The 17,698-nt window shown below is 39.0% G+C and overlaps 1 protein-coding gene across 2 annotated transcripts in view; it reads right to left on the minus strand.

Moving 5' to 3' along the window:
* The window catches only part of VANGL2 (VANGL planar cell polarity protein 2), a 42,591-nt gene extending 36,346 nt beyond the window's left edge, over positions 1–6,245 (minus strand). Inside the window, exon 1 of one of the 2 annotated variants that reach the window (XM_074223077.1) lies at positions 6,024–6,245. In XM_074223077.1, the coding sequence (XP_074079178.1) occupies positions 6,024–6,127 (104 nt within the window). In that variant the 5' untranslated portion in view covers positions 6,128–6,245. Of the gene's footprint in view, positions 1–1,897; positions 2,096–6,023 lie in introns of those variants that run through there. The other variant, XM_074223078.1, reaches the window with a different exon arrangement.
* Between the last annotated feature and the right edge of the window lie 11,453 nt (positions 6,246–17,698).

Raw genomic sequence — 17,698 nt, forward strand, 5'->3', positions numbered from 1 at the left:
TATTTCCTCTCCTTAACCCCAGCCCATATCCTCAGCTCATATCCCATGCTTTCAGGTTGACCTACCTCATATATCCTCAGCTTCCATTTTATATCTATATACCCAGTTTTTATCCTCCACCCTCAAGCTTGCCTTCAATTTACACAGGCTCTTCAAAGAGTAGAAGAGAGGCTCTGAATTGTACTCCACAAAACAAACTATCAGTCAGTTCATTCCCCCAAACCATCCTGTTCTCTTTTTTCCAATCTCTCATCTTAATCTCAAAAGTTTCCCGGTGGATTAAAATCATCACTACCCTATTATCTCCCCAACCATTCTTCTCCTTCTTTCCTTCTTCCAGCGTCAGATTCCCAAAACTCCACAAATGCCTTAGAGCTCCCAGAACAGAACTGGGTGGTGAAAATACTAACCCTGAGGAAAGGTAGTAGGGGGAAAGTGCAGGGGGAAAAAAGGTTAAGTGTTTGGAGGAAGGCCAAAAGCCATAGCAGACAAGACATGAAACTTGGGAACAGAATCCAAGAGTCTGGACTCAGCTAGTCCTTCTTGTAAGGGCTGAAAAAAATACTCAATCAAACCCAGACCTTACATATAGCCCCTCCCCACCCCACACTCAACAGCCCTATAAAGGTCTCCACTTTCCACCAACTTCCCCTTGGGCACAGATGTAGAAAAGAGTTTTGATGTGAACATGCCACAAGTACACACACCAGCCACAAGCAAGCTCTACCTGACCCACAAAAGGCTGCTGCCCACCCATTCCCACTCCATCCTTGTTTCCAACAATAAACCTACTGTTACTGCTCCCAAATCCTCCAAACACTCCATGGGCTACAGAGAGAGACCCTTCCTCTGAGAGTTTCAAGCCCACCTCACCCATCTAGATGGGGAGGACATAGCACCAGCCCCTCCCCAGGGGCAGACACTCACTTAAAGGCACACCCATCTGATATACACAGGAATCATCTCAAAACACAGGGGTCCACACAGACCCATTAAATAGAAATAACTATCTTCAAATATTCACACCCTTCCTAGAGTCGCCCCCCCCATCCAGTTCAATATTTGGGCCTGGATACACATCCCACACCCCGATAAACATACACCTTTACCAACATCCATGCACCTATGTGGGCAAACAGCTTCATTCCCCCACTATACACGGACAGACATGCAGATCCCCAACCCTCCAGACACTCCCCACCCCCACAGAGAAGCTGGGAGCTGGAGAGAAACCCCTACACACCCCAAACAAGAAGGCGCACACCTGCAGGGTCAGGCGTACACCAATACAAACACAAAGACAGGCTAGGACATATATGCCCCCCCCCCAGCTCACACAGTGGCAGCTCCCTTTGCCCTCCAAAGAGGGGGAGCATGAGAAGAGATGTGGGGGTGGTTGCTAGGGGTTGACCTCCGGGTCCCGGGGAAAACCTAGGCAGCGCCGTCCTCCGGGCTCCACACCCGCTCCCCCCTTTACAGCCCCTCCAGCGCCCCCCGGGACTCCACACAGCCCCCCAGATGCGGCACGCCCGCATATCGATCCCCTCCCCAAGCTTCAAGGGCACCCCCGGATCCCCCTCTAGCCCCGGCTGCCCCGGACTCCAGGTCCCGGGCTGAAAGCCGCTCCCTCGGGGACCTCTCAGGCCCCCGCCCCGGCCCCGGGCCCAGGAAAGTCCCCGGCTTGCCAGGCCCGGGCCCCGCCCCCCCGTGCACCCCTTCCCCTCCCCGACCAGGGGGGCCCCGCAGGGTGGAGGGGCGGGCCAGAGGCGGGGAAGCCCGGGACCCCCCCAAGCACGAGCCCCCCGTCTCCAGCCCGGGACGCCCCTGCCTCGGTCCGGCTCTTTTTTCCTTTTTTTTTTTTAAACTTTGCCCGCGCCCCCCGCGGCCTCGCACTCACCCGCCGCTCCCGGGCAGCCCCGGCCCGGCCGGAGCCTTTGTGCGGCAGCCCGGTGCCCCGGCTCGCTCGGGGCCAACTCCGCGCTCCCGGGCAGCGCTGGCCAGGCGGCGGGCGGCGGAGGGGGGTCGCGGGGCCCGGCCCTGGCCGCCCCCTGGCTCTGTCCCACGCCGCAGCCTCTTCCCCCTCTGGGCCCCGGGGGCGGGGGTCGAGGGGGGAGGAGGGCTTCTTCAGGCTCCCATGGCGGGATCCAGGATCCGGGGAGCCGAGAACAGGACCAGATCGGGAGCCGGCGAACGCGGGGGGAGGGGGAGAGGGAGGGGAGAGGGGGGGCGAGCTCGCCAGCGCCTCCTCCCCGGCTGTTCCGGCTGCCGCCGCCCCTCCCGCCGCCTCGTCCATTGTCTGCGGAGCCGCAGCTCCCCGACCAGCCCAGCTACTCCCCCTCCCCTCCCCCTGCCCCCTCCGCTCCCAGCTCTCCCAGGCCCTCGGGTTCTCGGAAACCCGCCGGGGAGGGTGCGCGACCCCAGGCCTGGCCCCGGGGGAGGGAAGGACGAGAACCCCCGGGCCCCCGCCCAGCCTAGCCGACAGCCCCTGCAGGGCTTGGGGATAAGGATGTCTTCCCGCGTTGTCCGAGACGCAACTCCCAAACCCCGACGCTGCCCTCTCTGCCCTCGAGCTCTTTCACTAAAGCTTCGGGATCTGGGCGGCGGGGGATCCCAGCTCACCAACACACCACCCCCCAGTGGCTGGGGGAAGAGAGGGCAGTCGGCGGCTGGGATCCGGGGCGAGAGCCCAGGATCTCCCTCTCCCCCCCAAATTAATTACCCGACATTCATGCTGAGCCCGCCCAGGGAGTAGGGGGATGCTCCCTCATTAGCACGTTTTTCTCCCCTTGGGTTGGAGCTTCGGGATTAATTACAAAGGGAAACCCGCCCAGGGGAAGCAGGGCAGGGGAAGTCGAGTTGAGATGGGGGAGGGGAAGGATGCTTGGAGGAGGGAGGGGAGTTTTCATTTTCTTAGTTTATTTTTGTATCTTCCCTGAAACCTGGTTAAAATAGAAGGCTTTTCTGGTATCCAGTCTGGTCTTTGAGAGATGCTGACCGTGTGACCCTGGGTAAGTCATTTAACCTCTTAGTTCTCTGGGCAGTTCTCGGAGAAGACTGTCAATTGAATCATTAGAGGCAATTCTAAGGCTGTGAAAGAAATCACAGATGCTCCCTCCTCCATGGCTGGGTACAGAACCCTCCCCTCAGTAACTACTTAACAAGTTATCTATTGAATGAATGGATTCCACAAACATTACCGGGCTACTATGTATCAGCATTAGACGCAGGAAATTCAAAGACAAATGAAACAGTGTCTCCCCTCAAGGAACTTATTGAGGAAAACTGTTATGTACATAAAAATGAAATACAAAACGTAGACAAAGAGATTGCTGGGAGGAGGACACCACCAAACTCTAAACTTCCTGTAGGAAATGGCACTTTGAGTTCAGTTTTACAGGTAACTAGACATTCTTTTAGACAGAAGTGACAAAATAATATTTTAGATATAGAGAACAGTTAAAAAGCATTTATTAAACTCCTGTGTGCCAGGTGAATAGATAAAAAGACATAAGGGAAAACAGTTCTTGAGTTCAAGAAGTTTACAGTTAAGTCAGAAGAGATATATAAATAGATATGTATGTCTGTGTATTTATGTGTATATATAGGTGTATATATACACAAACACACATATATGTATATTCCTTTGTGTGTTATATGCAAAATAGGTAAAAAAAATTATGGAAGAGCCACTATTGGTTTTGGGGAATCAGGAAAGGTTTCAAAATGTTGCACTTGATCTGAGTCTTGAGAGCCACTAGGAAATCTAAGATGGAAAGTGAGTCTAAAGAACATTTTAAGCATGGGGATCAGCCAGTAAAACGGCAAGAAGTAGAGAATTGAGTGCATCTTATTTGAGGCACTGAAAAAAGGCTATTTTATCCAGGGAATAATGAACAATAAATCTGGCAAAATTGATTGAAGTCAATCACCCAATCAATCAACAAGTATTTACTAAATGTCTACTATATACCAAACACAGTGCTAGGTAATAGTGACACAGATAGAGAACAAAAGTCCTTTTTCTTAAGGATTTTACAATCTAAAAGGGGTATATGAAACTATACAAATCCACTACAACTTTTTGTTGTCTAATTTCAAATGGGCCCTCACTGCAACAATTAATTATTCTACTCCTTTCTAATCTCACTCTCCACAGAATCTGCCATATCTCTCTGAGGAGATTGCCTCATCACACACACACACACACACACACACACACACACACACACACACACACACAAACGCACAAAAAAGGTCATTCATTTCAAAAGGTTAATAGTGAAAGAGAATGGTGGCTGAATAAGAATAAGATTAAAGGGTTAAAATAAAGTGGGATTTTTTATAAAAAATAAATTAGAGTGGCAGCTAGGTGGCGCAGTGGATAAAGCACCGGCCTTGGAGTCAGGAGTTCAAATCCGGTCTCAGACACTTAATAATTGCCTAGCTGTATGGCCTTGGGCAAGCCACTTAACCCCATTTGCCTTGCAAAAACCTAAAAAATAATAAATAAATAAATAGATAGATAGATAAATAAATTAGAGAAAGCTGAGCATGTAGGGACCTAAAGTGAGGTCATACAGTATTGTGTATGTGTGTGTGATATGTATGTGATATGTGTATCAGGTATATATGCATGTGTATAAATGTGCACATATACATATTTAACAAAATTAAGTAAAAGAGTAAAGTGCAAGTATGTAGGGAAAATATTAAGAAAATAAATACAAGGGAACTAAATAAAAGGTAATTATATAGAAGGAGGACACTAGCATTTGGAGAGGGGATCAGAAAAGGTTTCAAGTAGAAGATGATGCCTGCTAAATCTTGAAGAAAGAGAGGGAATCTATGAGGCAGAAGTAAGGAAGAAGTACATTCCTTGTTGGGGGGGGTAGACAAGCATAAAGGTATTCTGGGATAGATGGAGTTCTCTGTGTAAGGAACAAAGAGAAGGCAAGTATAACTGAATCACAGGTACAAAAGGGAAAGAAACACCCAATGGGACTGACAAGAACTTAAGTGACAAGTAGTGAAGGATTCAAATGTCAAACAGGAGTTATATATTTGATCATAGAGTTAATGGAAGGCCACTGACGCTCTACAAAGGTCTGGAGAAGGGAGGTGGAATGGAATAAATGAATGACCTATTTGTCCCAAACTCTTGGCAGGGAGAATTAGAGGGGGGAGGTCCACAATACAAAGATAGAAAGGTCATCAAAATTTAGGGTTACCTCAGGCAATTCCTGAAAAGTTTAGAAATTTTTTAGATCCAAGACATAGACTTAATTCTGCTTTCCAGTGGATCATTTGTTATAATTGGAGTCAAATCTCTAGATCTGTTAAGAGTATTTCTCACTCTCCCCTTCCTAGAAGACTTGGTAGAAGGTCATTAATGGCATCCACTTGGATCAGTAAGTCAAGAAGATTAGATAGATAAATAGACAAACAGACAGAAAGAAAAAGCATCTATTAAAAACTTAACCTGGGCTAAGCATCATGCCAGATGCTATCAAACACACTCAAACAAATAAGACAGCTCCTGCCATCAAGGAGTTAGCATTCTGAGGGATTATAATACAACATAATATTGGGGGAGGGAGGTAAAAATAATAAGAAAGTGATTACTACATTATACTACTGTTATACTACAAAGGTGTCATAAAGATAAAATGTAATATTTGAACCCAGGGCCTCAAAATCCAGACCAATGCTCTTTCTCCTATAATTAGTTTAATAGTCATATTCCAGGGGTGGCTAGATGGCACAGTGGATAGAGCACTGGCCCTGGCAGTACCTGAGTTCAAATCCGGTCTCAGACACTTAATGATTACCTAACTGTGTGACCTTGGGCAGGCCACTTAACCCCATTTGCCTTGCGAAAAAATATATAGTCATATTCCCTTCTGTACCTCTAAAACACAGTAGGGCTGTCATATCATTAAGGGTTTTAACACTAAAATGCAAATGGCTCTTTTCCCTAGAAAGTTTACTTATTGTCACTTCTGATTGCTATTCCTAAAACCTACCTTTCTTCTCTTCTTAGGCTTATTTGATGAGACTTGAGAAAAAGTTCTTTTCTATCATCCTCCTCATGATATTCTTTTTTTTCCCCTCTGGGTCTCAGCAGCATTGCTGGATCTCTACTTGCTCATGGTTGATGTCCCACAATTTTCACTTTTAGGTACTCTGTTCTTCTCCCTTTTTTATTTTCTTACATGATAAACTCTTGTCAGCTCCCATGGATCCAATTATCTGCATGCATAAAAATTATAAGATCTGTTTATCCAGTCCTACCCTCTCTCCTGGTCTCCAGTCTTGTATCACCAACTGTCTTGACCTGGATATCATTTATATATAGATATATACACATACACATGTGTTCATATATACATAAATGAATTCATAATACACATGTGTGTATGGATGGATGATAGAATGAATGGATGTGTAAATGTGTGTATATATTTATCTATTTATCTATCTATTTATTTATTTTCTTTATTTTCTTTTTCACTGGCTTTTCACCATCCATGCAATAGCCCCTTCCTTCTCATACTTACTTCCTGACTTCCCCCAGCTTCCTTCAAGTCTCACCTAAAATCACACCTTCTACAAAAAACTTTTCCCAAATCTCCCCCCAACCCATGGCCCCTTTATATTTGTTTTTACATGATAAACATTTACTGATTAATCCTATTTCATGAGAGGGCTCTTTTAATAAAGTAAAACAATTGAATAAAACTAATAATACAATGACCCCCACCTGACAGTGCATGCAACATTTCACATCATTATTAAGCCCTGCCTCTTATAAAAAATTAATAGAAATCTATTGTCTTATTTTTAATTCATCTTAATTTTTAAGAAAAAAAGATTTCATATAGCAAATATATATAGACAAGTAAAAAAATTCTCTCATTGACTGTATACACACCCATAAATACATACATATGTATGTGTATGTTTATATATTTACATACATATACATATTCCATTCTGCTCCAGTCCCTTGGATTCAAGAATGATCATTGTATTGATCATAATTCTTATGACTTTCAAAGTTATTTTTACATTGTTGTTATTATTACTGTATAAATTGTCCTACTGGTTCTGTTTATTTCATTCTTCATCAGTTAGTAAAAGATCTCAAAATAATATTATATCCCCAAAAAATACAAATTTTTAAGACTGTAATGCCTTTTGTTGGTACATACATAGATGTTTTCATATTGCCTCCCCATTAGAATGTGTTTCATGAGAGCAGAGACTGAATTTCTTCTTTCTTTGTATCCCTAGTGCAAAGTAAAGTTTCTGGAATATAATAAGCACTTAATAAATGTTAACTGACTGGTCATTAGATAATGTTACAATGTGAGCACGAAAGAGCCAATGAATGGTGAAGCAATAGATAATAATATTGAAATCGTAAGGAAAATAGTCTCCAGAGGGAAATAATGACTAAGAATAAGAAAAAGTCTTCTGTTTTATTTTTAGCTGTTTAGTGTTAGGGGGAAAGGAAAATCAAAGAAGGAATAGAAACAGCCTGGGATGGTTAATGAGAATAGGTGACTGAAGGGAAGAGGAGGGCTCACCTTTTAAATTGCTTTTGTTTTCTCTCCCAAAAAGACTGATTTTTGAAGTGGAGGAAAAATAGAACGAAACAGATAATATGAAATTGATGCCTAATTTTAGTAGAAAGATATCAGGTGAGTGCCTGGTAGCCTTTCATTACCCAAAACATTTTCCTTTTTTCTTCAAGGAGTTCAAGGCTTTCTTTCCTCTGCCCCAAGACTTCAATTTACCCATAGATGCTCCCTCATACAGTCTAATTTCTCAGTTTCCCAATCTAGTCAGTTCCCATTACCTACTCTTTCACTTCACCTCAGTCACACACAGACATTGTCATTCCTTTCATTTGCCATCATCCACATGTTCCATTTCCATCTCTAAAAGTTCTTTATCTAATATCCCTATGCCTTACAAACCCCTAAGATTGTTTTTTATCTTCACTGACCTCCAATCTGTCTATTTCTTAGTTCCTCACTCTTACACTGCCTATTCTCTCTCTTCCCTTTCCTAACTTGATCTTTTCATGAATCAACTCAACTTTACATTTTCCTCTGCTCTTGAATCACTTGCCTATCACCAATTAAAACTTGCCAAACCTAAGTCTATTCTATCCTTTATCTCTTTTCATCCTATTCATGAGGTACTGAATGGAGCTGGAAGAAAATATGAAACTATACTGACTAAATCCACCATAGGCTTTTGTTATCTGATATCAAATGGGCCCTCACTGCAGCATGTAAATTATTCTCCTCCTTCCTAATCTCAATCTCCACAGAAGCCAATATATCTCCCCAAATTTCCCACAGCACCTTCTCTTCCCACCCAATCTGAGGAGATTGCCTTATATTACACACACACACACACACACACACACACACACACACACATACACGGCCATTCATCTCAAGAAAGTTAATGGTGAAAGAGAATAATAGCTGGATAAAATTAAGGGATTAAAATAAAGGGGATTTTTTTTAACACATTAGAGAAAGGGGTGGCTAGGTGGTACAGTGGAAAGAGTACATACAGACTCAGGAGTCAGGAGTACCTGAGTTCAAATCTAACCTCAGACACTTAATAATTACCTAGCTGTGTGGCCTTGGGCAAGCCACTTAACCCCATTTGCCTTGCAAAAAAAAAACAAAAAAAAATTAGAGAAAACTGAGCATGTAGGGCCCTAAAAATGAGGTCATATGGTATTTTTATGAGATATAAGGAGAAAAGTGATTATGGTACAAATAGATCAAGGAAGGCTTCATGAAGGAGGTAACATTTGAATTGGCCATTAAAAGAAGGATAAAAATTCAAGAGAAGGAAAGAATTTCAGAAATAGGAAATAGTGTGAGCAAAGGATTATATAATCATAGTTTGGAGGTTAGAAAGGATCTTATAGTCCATTTTATAAGAGACTGGCAAACCCAGGTCTTTTGAATTCAAATCCAGTACTTTTTCCATAGTAAGGCACAAAATCAAAGGGCTTGAGTTTTTGTTTTGTTTTTTGCAAGACCATGCTAGATACTGAGGATCTAAAAATAAAAATAAAAAGGAAAGTCCCTTCTTCAAGGATCTTACATTCTGCTGGAAAGATAATCCCAAGGCAGAGCTATTACAGGAGTGGAGCCATCAGAGTCTTGACACCTGGTTCTAAAATTTAAAGGGCACGCCAATCATTTATAGAATCATTTCCCCAAATTCCCCCAAAAGGATAGGTGAAAAACTGAAGCCCAAAAGATTGAGTGACTTACGCACAGTCGCATAGGCATTATGTAGGACAGCTGGGATTGAGTCAATCGGTAAGTGAGCATTTATTAATCATCTACTATATGCCTGCTTTCAACTAGAGATTCTTTCCACTGTAATATACTGCCTCCCTATGATAGGATCTAAACATTGTACTTTTTTTTTTTTAATTGTGAAACTACCTCATCTGTAAGGGCTATTCTGCCTTCTGAGACTGGCAAATTTCCCAGCCTCTAAAATTACCCGTGCTTGCCTCCAAGTTAGATTTGGCATTCTCAAAACTGTGAAGCAGAAAATTAGTAGAGAAGGAAAAAGGTTCCTTAATCCCACCACTTAGGAACACTTTGCAAATGGGATTGGGTGAACTTACTAAAGTTCAATAGAATTTACTTATTGAGGACTCACTACAGGCAACATAACTATGACAACAGCCCAGGAAAAATAGAAACAAATATCTGTGAGTATTATTTCAAACCCAAAGAAAAGAAGATGCAGAATTCCCCCTACAACTAATATGGGGTCCTACTCTCCTACAGAAAAATTAGGGCACAGAAACTTGAGTTCTTGCCTTAGTCCAACTGAACCCTCCTCAGACTCCATGACAACTAAAGCAGAACCTTATTCAATATTTATCTACTTTAACCATCCCAATTTCAATAATTACTTTCTACCTTTTAAAATGACATTGCTTCCACCAGATGTTCTGTTAATATCCTTTCTTCTCCTTAATGTGTAGTGTTAGATATAGCTAAAATTTATAAAATGTTTTAAGCTGGCAAAGCACTTTATAAATATCTCATTTGATGCTTACAGTAATCCTGGAGGGGTATTTTTATTATCTCCATTTTACAGAAAAGAAAACTGAGACTGAGAAACATTAAATGACTTTTATAGAATCATACCACCAGCAAGTGTATTGAGGCAGGATTTAATCTTAGGTTCTATTGGCTCCATGTTCCCTAGCTCTCATGAAATTTTTTAAATTGCCACATGATAAAGTTATGTTTAAGTGATTTAATTACTTGAAATGCCACTTGACTAATTGGATTACTAAAAAGTTGGAGAGGGTGTGGAGGGACAGAATTCTCTCATATGTGTGGTTGGATATATGTAATATAAAAAAGTATAAAACTAATTTCCCTAATCTAATTAAAGAATATTAAGATATGGCTATTGGTCATATGTTTCTACAATATCTCTTGTAAGGATAAATATAAAAATATTAAGTTCCAATCAAATTGCATTTTATATTATATTCAATACATCATATCATGTTATGTCATAATATTAATATTATATTCTTAAAGGTAGCTAGGTGGGGCAATGGACAGAGGTAAACCAGGAATCAGCAAGTGAAAAGTCAGGAAGACATGTTAAACTAGCCTAAGACCCTTCTTATAAATAAATCACTTAATTTCTGTTTGCTTTAATTTTCTCATCTATAAAATGGGAATAATGCTAGCAACAATCTCCCAGGGCTGTTGTGAGGCTAAAATAAGATAATATTTGTAAAATATTTTGCAAATCCTAAAATACTATATAATTACTAATATAATTCTTTATTATTTATTTTATTAAGGTTTTATATTATATTTTGAGAGTTCTGAATTGTCTACTTCCACCCTTCCAAACTTGCATTAGAGAGGTCAAATTTGACACTGATATATCTGTGGAAGCATATAAAAATACAGTCTTCCATATATCAGTACTTTCTCTAAATCCTTTGTGTTGATTTGAATATTCATATTAATCAAAATAGCTTAGTCATTCTTTGAAGAAATTTACTATTACTATATATAATATTCTCTTGATTCTGTTTGTTTCACTCTGCATTATTTCAAAAATGTTTTTTTCTAAAATCAAATTGCTCATCATTTCTTACAGTAGTATTCCATTACAATCAGATACCACAATTTATTGTCATTTTTCAATTGATAGGAATCTCCTCAATTTCTGGTTCTTTTTCAACACAAAGAGAGTGGTTTATAAATATTTTAGTACAGATTCTTTTCCTTTCTCCATGATTCCCTTAGGAAACAGACCTAATAGTGTTATTGCTAAATCAGAGGGTGTATATAATTTTATATCTCTTTGGGCATAATTCCAGATTGCTTTCCAAAAATTGGTTGAATCAGTTTACAGTTCCACCAACAATATATTGGTGTCCCAGTTTTTTCACATCCCCTTCAACATTTGTCATTTTCCCCTTCTATCATTTTAGCCAGTGTGATAGGTGATGGTATGTCAAAGTACTTTTACTTTGCATTTCTCTAATCAATTATGATTTTTATATGACTAAATATAGCTTTGATTTCTTCTCTTCCAAACTGCCAATGCATATTCTTTGACTATTTGTCATTTGGAGATGACTCATCTACATGACTCAATACATTTGACTCAATTCTCTATAAATTTGAATGTGAGGCCTTTATTCAAAAAAGTGTTTATAAACTCAAGGTACTATAATCATGTACTACTGTGTATACCTACTGTAGTTCACATATCCATCATTCTATTTCTTACCCAGTACCAAATAGTTTTGATAATAACAAATTTAAGATATGGTACTGTTGGAACTCTTTCCTTTACATTTTTTTCATTAATTCTTTTGATATGCTCAACCCTTTGTTTTTCCAAATTTTATTATTATTTTTAGCTCAATAAAATAATTTTGGGTAGTTTAATTGGAATGGCATTAAATGCATAGATTAATTTAGGTAGAACTGTCATTTTAATTATATTGCCTTTGCCTACCCATGAACAACTAACATCTTTTCAATCATATAAATCTGAATTTTTTGCATAAAAATATTTTATAATTATATTCATATGGTTCCTGGGTTTGTCTTGGCAAGTATACGCCCAGTTATTTTGTATTGTTTATTATTCATTGCTTCAACGAATATTTTAGTTAAATCACTAAGATTTTCAAGTATATTATTATATCATTTGCAAAAGAAATAGTTTTCTTTCCTCATTGACCATTCTGATTCCTCTGATGTCTTTTTCTTCTCTCATTTCTATTGCTAGTATTTCTTTTTTTAAATTAATTTTTATTAAAGATATTATTTGAGTTTTACAATTTTCCCCCCAATCTTGCTTCCCCACCACCACCACGGAAAGCAATCTGTCAGTCTTTACTTTGTTTCTATGTTGTACCTTGATCCAAATTGGGTACGATCAGAGAGAAATCATATCCTTAGAGAGGAGACAAGAAGTCTAAGAGGTAACAAGATCAGACAATAAGATATCTGGTTTTTTTCCTAAATTAAAGGGAATAGTCCTTGAACTTTGTTCAAATTCCACAGCTCCTTATCTGGATACAGATGGCACTTTCCTTTGCAGACAGTCCAAAATTGCCCCCAATTGTTGCACTGATGGAATGAGTGAGTCCTTCAAGGTTGATCATCACTCCCATGTTGCTGTTAGGGTTTTTCTGGTTCTGCTCATCTCATCTCACTCAGCATCAGTTCATGCAAATCCCTCCAGGCTTCCCTGAAATCCCATCCTCCTGGGTTCTAATAGTACAATGATGTTCCATGACATACATATACCACAGTTTGCTAAGCCATTCTCCAATTGAAGGACATTTACTTGATTTCCAATTCTTTGCCACCACAAACAGGGCTGCTATAAATATTTTTCTACAAGTAATGTTTTTACCCTTTTTCATCATCTGTTCAGGATATAGACCCAGTAGTGGTATTGCTGGGTCAAAGGGTATGCACATTTTTGTTGCCCTTTAGGCGTAGTTCCAGGTAGCTCTCCAGAAGGGTTGGATGAGTTCACAGCTCCACCAACAGTGTAATAGTGTCCCAGATTTCCCACAACCCTTCCAACAATGATCATTATCCTTCCTGGTCATATTGGCCAATCTGAGAGGTGTGAGGTGGTACCTCAGAGAAGCTTTAATTTGCATTTCTCTAATAATTAGAGCATTTTTTCATATGGCTATGGATTGCTTTGATCTCCTCATATGTAAATTGCCTTTGCATATCCTTTGACCATTTGTCAATTGGGGAATGGCTTTTTGTTTTAAAAATATGACTCAGTTCTCTGTATATTTTAGAAATGAGTCCTTTGTCAGAATCATTAGTTGTAAAGATTGTTTCTCAATTTACTACAGTTCTTTTGATCTTGGTTACAGTGGGTTTATCTGTGCAAAAGCTTTTTAATTTAATGTAATTGAAATCATCATCTAATTGGTTTTTGGTGATGTTCTCCAACTCTTCCTTAGTCATAAACTGCTCCCCTTTCCATAGATCTTACAGGTAAACTAGTCCTTGATCTTCTAATTTGCTTATAGTATTGTTTTTTATGTCTAAGTCCTGTAACCATTTGGATCTTATCTTGGTAAAGGGTGTGAGGTGTTGGTCTAATCTAAGTTTCTTCCATATTAACTTCCAATTATCCCAGCAGTTTTTATCAAAGAGGGAGTTTTTATCCCAATGGCTGGACTCTTTGGGTTTATCAAACAGCAGATTACTATAATCATCTCCTGCTTTTACACCTAGTCCATTCCACTGGTCCACCACTCTATTTCTTAGCCAATACCAAACAGTTTTGATGACTGATGCTTTAGAATATAATTTTAGATCAGGTAGGGCTAAGCCACCTTCTTTTGCACTTTTTTTTCATTAAGCTCCTGGCAATTCTTGACTTTTTATTTCTCCATATGAATTTACTTACAATTTTTTCTAACTCATTAAAGTAGTTTTTTGGAATTTTGATTGGTAGGGCACTAAACAGATAGTTTAGTTTTGGTAGAATTGTCATTTTTATCATATTAGCTCTACCTATCCATGAGCAGTTGATATTTGCCCAGTTATTTAAATCTGATTTAATTTGTGTGAGAAGTGTTTTATAATTGTTTTCAAAAAGATTCTGAGTCTGCCTTGGCAAATAGACTCCCAAGTATTTTACACTGTCTGAGGTTACTTTGAATGGAATTTCTCTTTCTAGCTCTTCCTGGTGTTTCTTGCTAGTCATATATAGGAAAGTTGAGGATTTATGAGGGTTTGGTTTATAAACTGCAACTTTGCTAAAATTGCTAATTGTTTCCAGTAGTTTTTGGATGATTTCTTGGGATTCTCTAGGTAGACCATCATGTCATCTGCAAAGAGTTCCACTCATTTTTTCAAAGGAGGTTATTTTAGCTTCCAATTAGTTTTGGGTCTCTTTCTCCCTGATCCAGTATTGCATATGATTTTTATTGCATTATGATCTAAGACAGATGTATTCACTATTTTTGCCTTTCTACAGTTGATTATTAAGTTTTTATGCCCTAGTACATGACCAATTTTTGTGAATGTGCCATGTGCTGCAGAAAAAAAGTATATTCCTTTCTATCCCCATTCAGTTTCCTCCATAAGTCTGTCATACCTAGGTTTTCTAACAATCTATTTATCTTCTTAACTTCCTTCTTGTTTACTTTATGGTTAGATTTATCTAAATCTGAGAGTGTGAGATTGAGGTCTCCCACTAGTAGAGTTTTGCTGTCTATGTCTTCCTATAGCTCTTTCAACTTCTCTAAGAATTTGGATGCTATACCACTGGGTGCATACATATTTAGTATTGAAATTACTTTATTGTCTATGGTACCTTTTAGGAGGATATAATTTCCTTCCTAATCTCTTTTAATGCTATTTTTGCAGCTGCTTTGTCTGAGATAAGGATTGCTACCCCTGCCTTTTTTCACTTCAGCTGATGTAAAATATATTTTGCTCCAACCTTTTGCCTTTACTCTATGTATCTTTCTGCTCCAAATAAGTTTCTTATAAGTAGCATATTGTAGGATTCTGGTTTTTAATCCACTTTGCTATTCCCTTACTTTTTTAAGGAAGAGTTCATCCCATTCATATTCAAAGTTATAATTATTAACTTTTTATTGCCCCTCCATGCTATCTTCCTTCTGTTTGTATTTTTTGCCTTTTTTACCTTTATCCATATTCCCCAGTGTTTTATTTCTGAATACTGCCCCCTTCAGTATGTTTGCCCTCCTATATCAACCCCCCTCCTCTTTCTTTCCCTTTTCACTTTTTCCCCTTCTTCCCTCCCTTCCTTCTGTTAGTTCCCTTTTTTCCTCCCCCTCCCTATTGCTGGTATTTCCAGTACAATATTGAAAGATATTGGTGCTAACAGGCATCTTTTTTTTCACTCCTGATCCTACTGAGAAGGTTTCTAGCTCATCCCTATTACAGATAATGCTTACTAATAGTTTTCGGTAGGTGTTTCTTATTATTTTAAGGAAACATACATCTATACCTATATTTTTAAGTGTTTTTAATAAGAATAAATGTTGTATATTACAAAAGCTTTTTCTACATCTATTAATATAATCATATGATTGTGCTTTTGTGTGATATAATCAATTACATATAAAATTCAGTAAAATTAATATCAATTATATTTATTGTTTTCCTTATATTAAACTAGTCTTACTTTTTTAATAAATCCTACTTGGTTATAATGCATAATCTTTGTGATGTATTGCTGGAGTCATGTCAAACGCTTGGCATCCCAGTTACCCAATGTCCTCAATTCTCTCTGAATATATTCACTCCACTTAATCTAACCATATTTTTAATTTTACCATCTCATAATTCTTATAATTGAGAACTCTGAAATCCTTTTCAGATCATCACTTCTAATTCTTAATTCCAACCTCCTCTTGTCTTTTATGTCTTTTAAACCTATTCTTCAACCTATGAAATCCAAAACACCTACCCATCTCCCTTGTCCTAGTGTATCACTCCTCTAGAATCCCTTTACAGTTTTGACTCTCTGATTCACAGGTTCAACTATACAGGATACTCTATCCTTAAATTCTTTGTCTATCTATCTTATTGCTTCCCAATGCCTTGCCAAACTCTAATTCTCAATTATCCCAATATCCACCTTCTCACTCCAATTCATGTAATGCTATATTTTACTGGAAAAAGTCACATAAACTGACTCCACAGTGAATCTATTTTTTCCTAATACAACTGAATCTTCATTGCTGATAGCAATCCCTTATTCTCTTTAATCTTTTTTTTAGGTTTTTTTTTTTGCAAGGCAAATGGGATTAAGTGGTTTGCCCAAGGCCACACAGCTAAGATAATTACTAAGTGTCTGAGACCGGATTTGAACCGAGGTACTCCTGACTCCAATGCCAGTGCTTTATCCACTGCGCCACCTAGCTGCCCCATCTCTTTAATCTTTTTAATTAAGTTGATACAAATATAACACATATATAATTCTATAAAATATAGAATTATACAAATATAACTTTATGATAAAAAGACTTAATCTTTAATGTTAAAAAAAAGGAATATAATGAACACCAAGATAGGTCTTTCCATGAATCTTATAGAATGGGAGAGGTTAGCACATGAAACTTCAAATTTCTATTATATGGTTTTCTTTTCAAGAATATAACAGGGACAGCTAGGTGGCGCAGTGAATAGAGCACCGGCCTTGGAGTCAGGAGTACCTGGATTCAAATCCAACTTCAGACACTTGATAATTACCTAACCGTGTGGCCTTGGGCAAGCCACTTAACCCCATTGCCTTGAAAAATCTTTTAAAAAAAAAAAGAATATAACAAATTCAAAATATGATTTTCAAAATGTCTGTCTTTTTTTTTTTGCAAGGCAAATGGGGTTAAGTGGCTTGCCCAAGGCCACACAGCTAGGTAATTATTAAGTGTCTGAGACTGGATTTGAACCCAGGTACTCCTGACTCCAGGGCTGGTGCTTTATCCACTTTATCCATGCCACCTAGCTGCCCCTAAAATGTCTGTCTTTCTGTCCCTCCATCTGATCTATTTTTTGTCATTTGGAGGGAGGGGGACTTTATCCTTATCCCCTCTCTCCCCCTACCTCTTCTTTCCAAATAATAAAAGAAAAAAGAAGACCATGACATCAGGGAGGTGATGCTGTGACAAGTACATGGATTGGATTTGAATGAGAGAGTGCTGAGCTAAGTCACCTGTCTCACTTTCTCCTCCAGAGTCATCTGGATTTTAGTAGCCAGATATAAATCAAAGCAACTGGAGATGGCCCTGCCTGCAAGTGATTTGCCCAAGATCACATAGCTAATAAGAGTCAACTTTCTGTGGCTGGACTCAAATTCCCATTCTCCTGACTCCAAGACCTGCTTTATCCACCATGCCATCTGGATATCATTAGAATGATATTTAAATACAAAAGGCACAATTATGAAAAACCATATGTACATTATGTTTCAGGCTTGGTGGCCAATGTTTCCAGTAATTTTAAAGATAACACTCAAAAACAATTCAGTCACTTTGCTTAGAAAGATGATATAATTAAGTGAATAGATTGTTTCAGTCAAAATGCAGGTGACTCAATTTTTGCTGTATTGTAAATAAGCTAAAATAAAAATAAGT

The sequence above is a fragment of the Macrotis lagotis genome, chromosome 2, assembly GCF_037893015.1.
Source record: "Macrotis lagotis isolate mMagLag1 chromosome 2, bilby.v1.9.chrom.fasta, whole genome shotgun sequence".
NCBI classification, from domain to species: domain Eukaryota; kingdom Metazoa; phylum Chordata; class Mammalia; order Peramelemorphia; family Peramelidae; genus Macrotis; species Macrotis lagotis.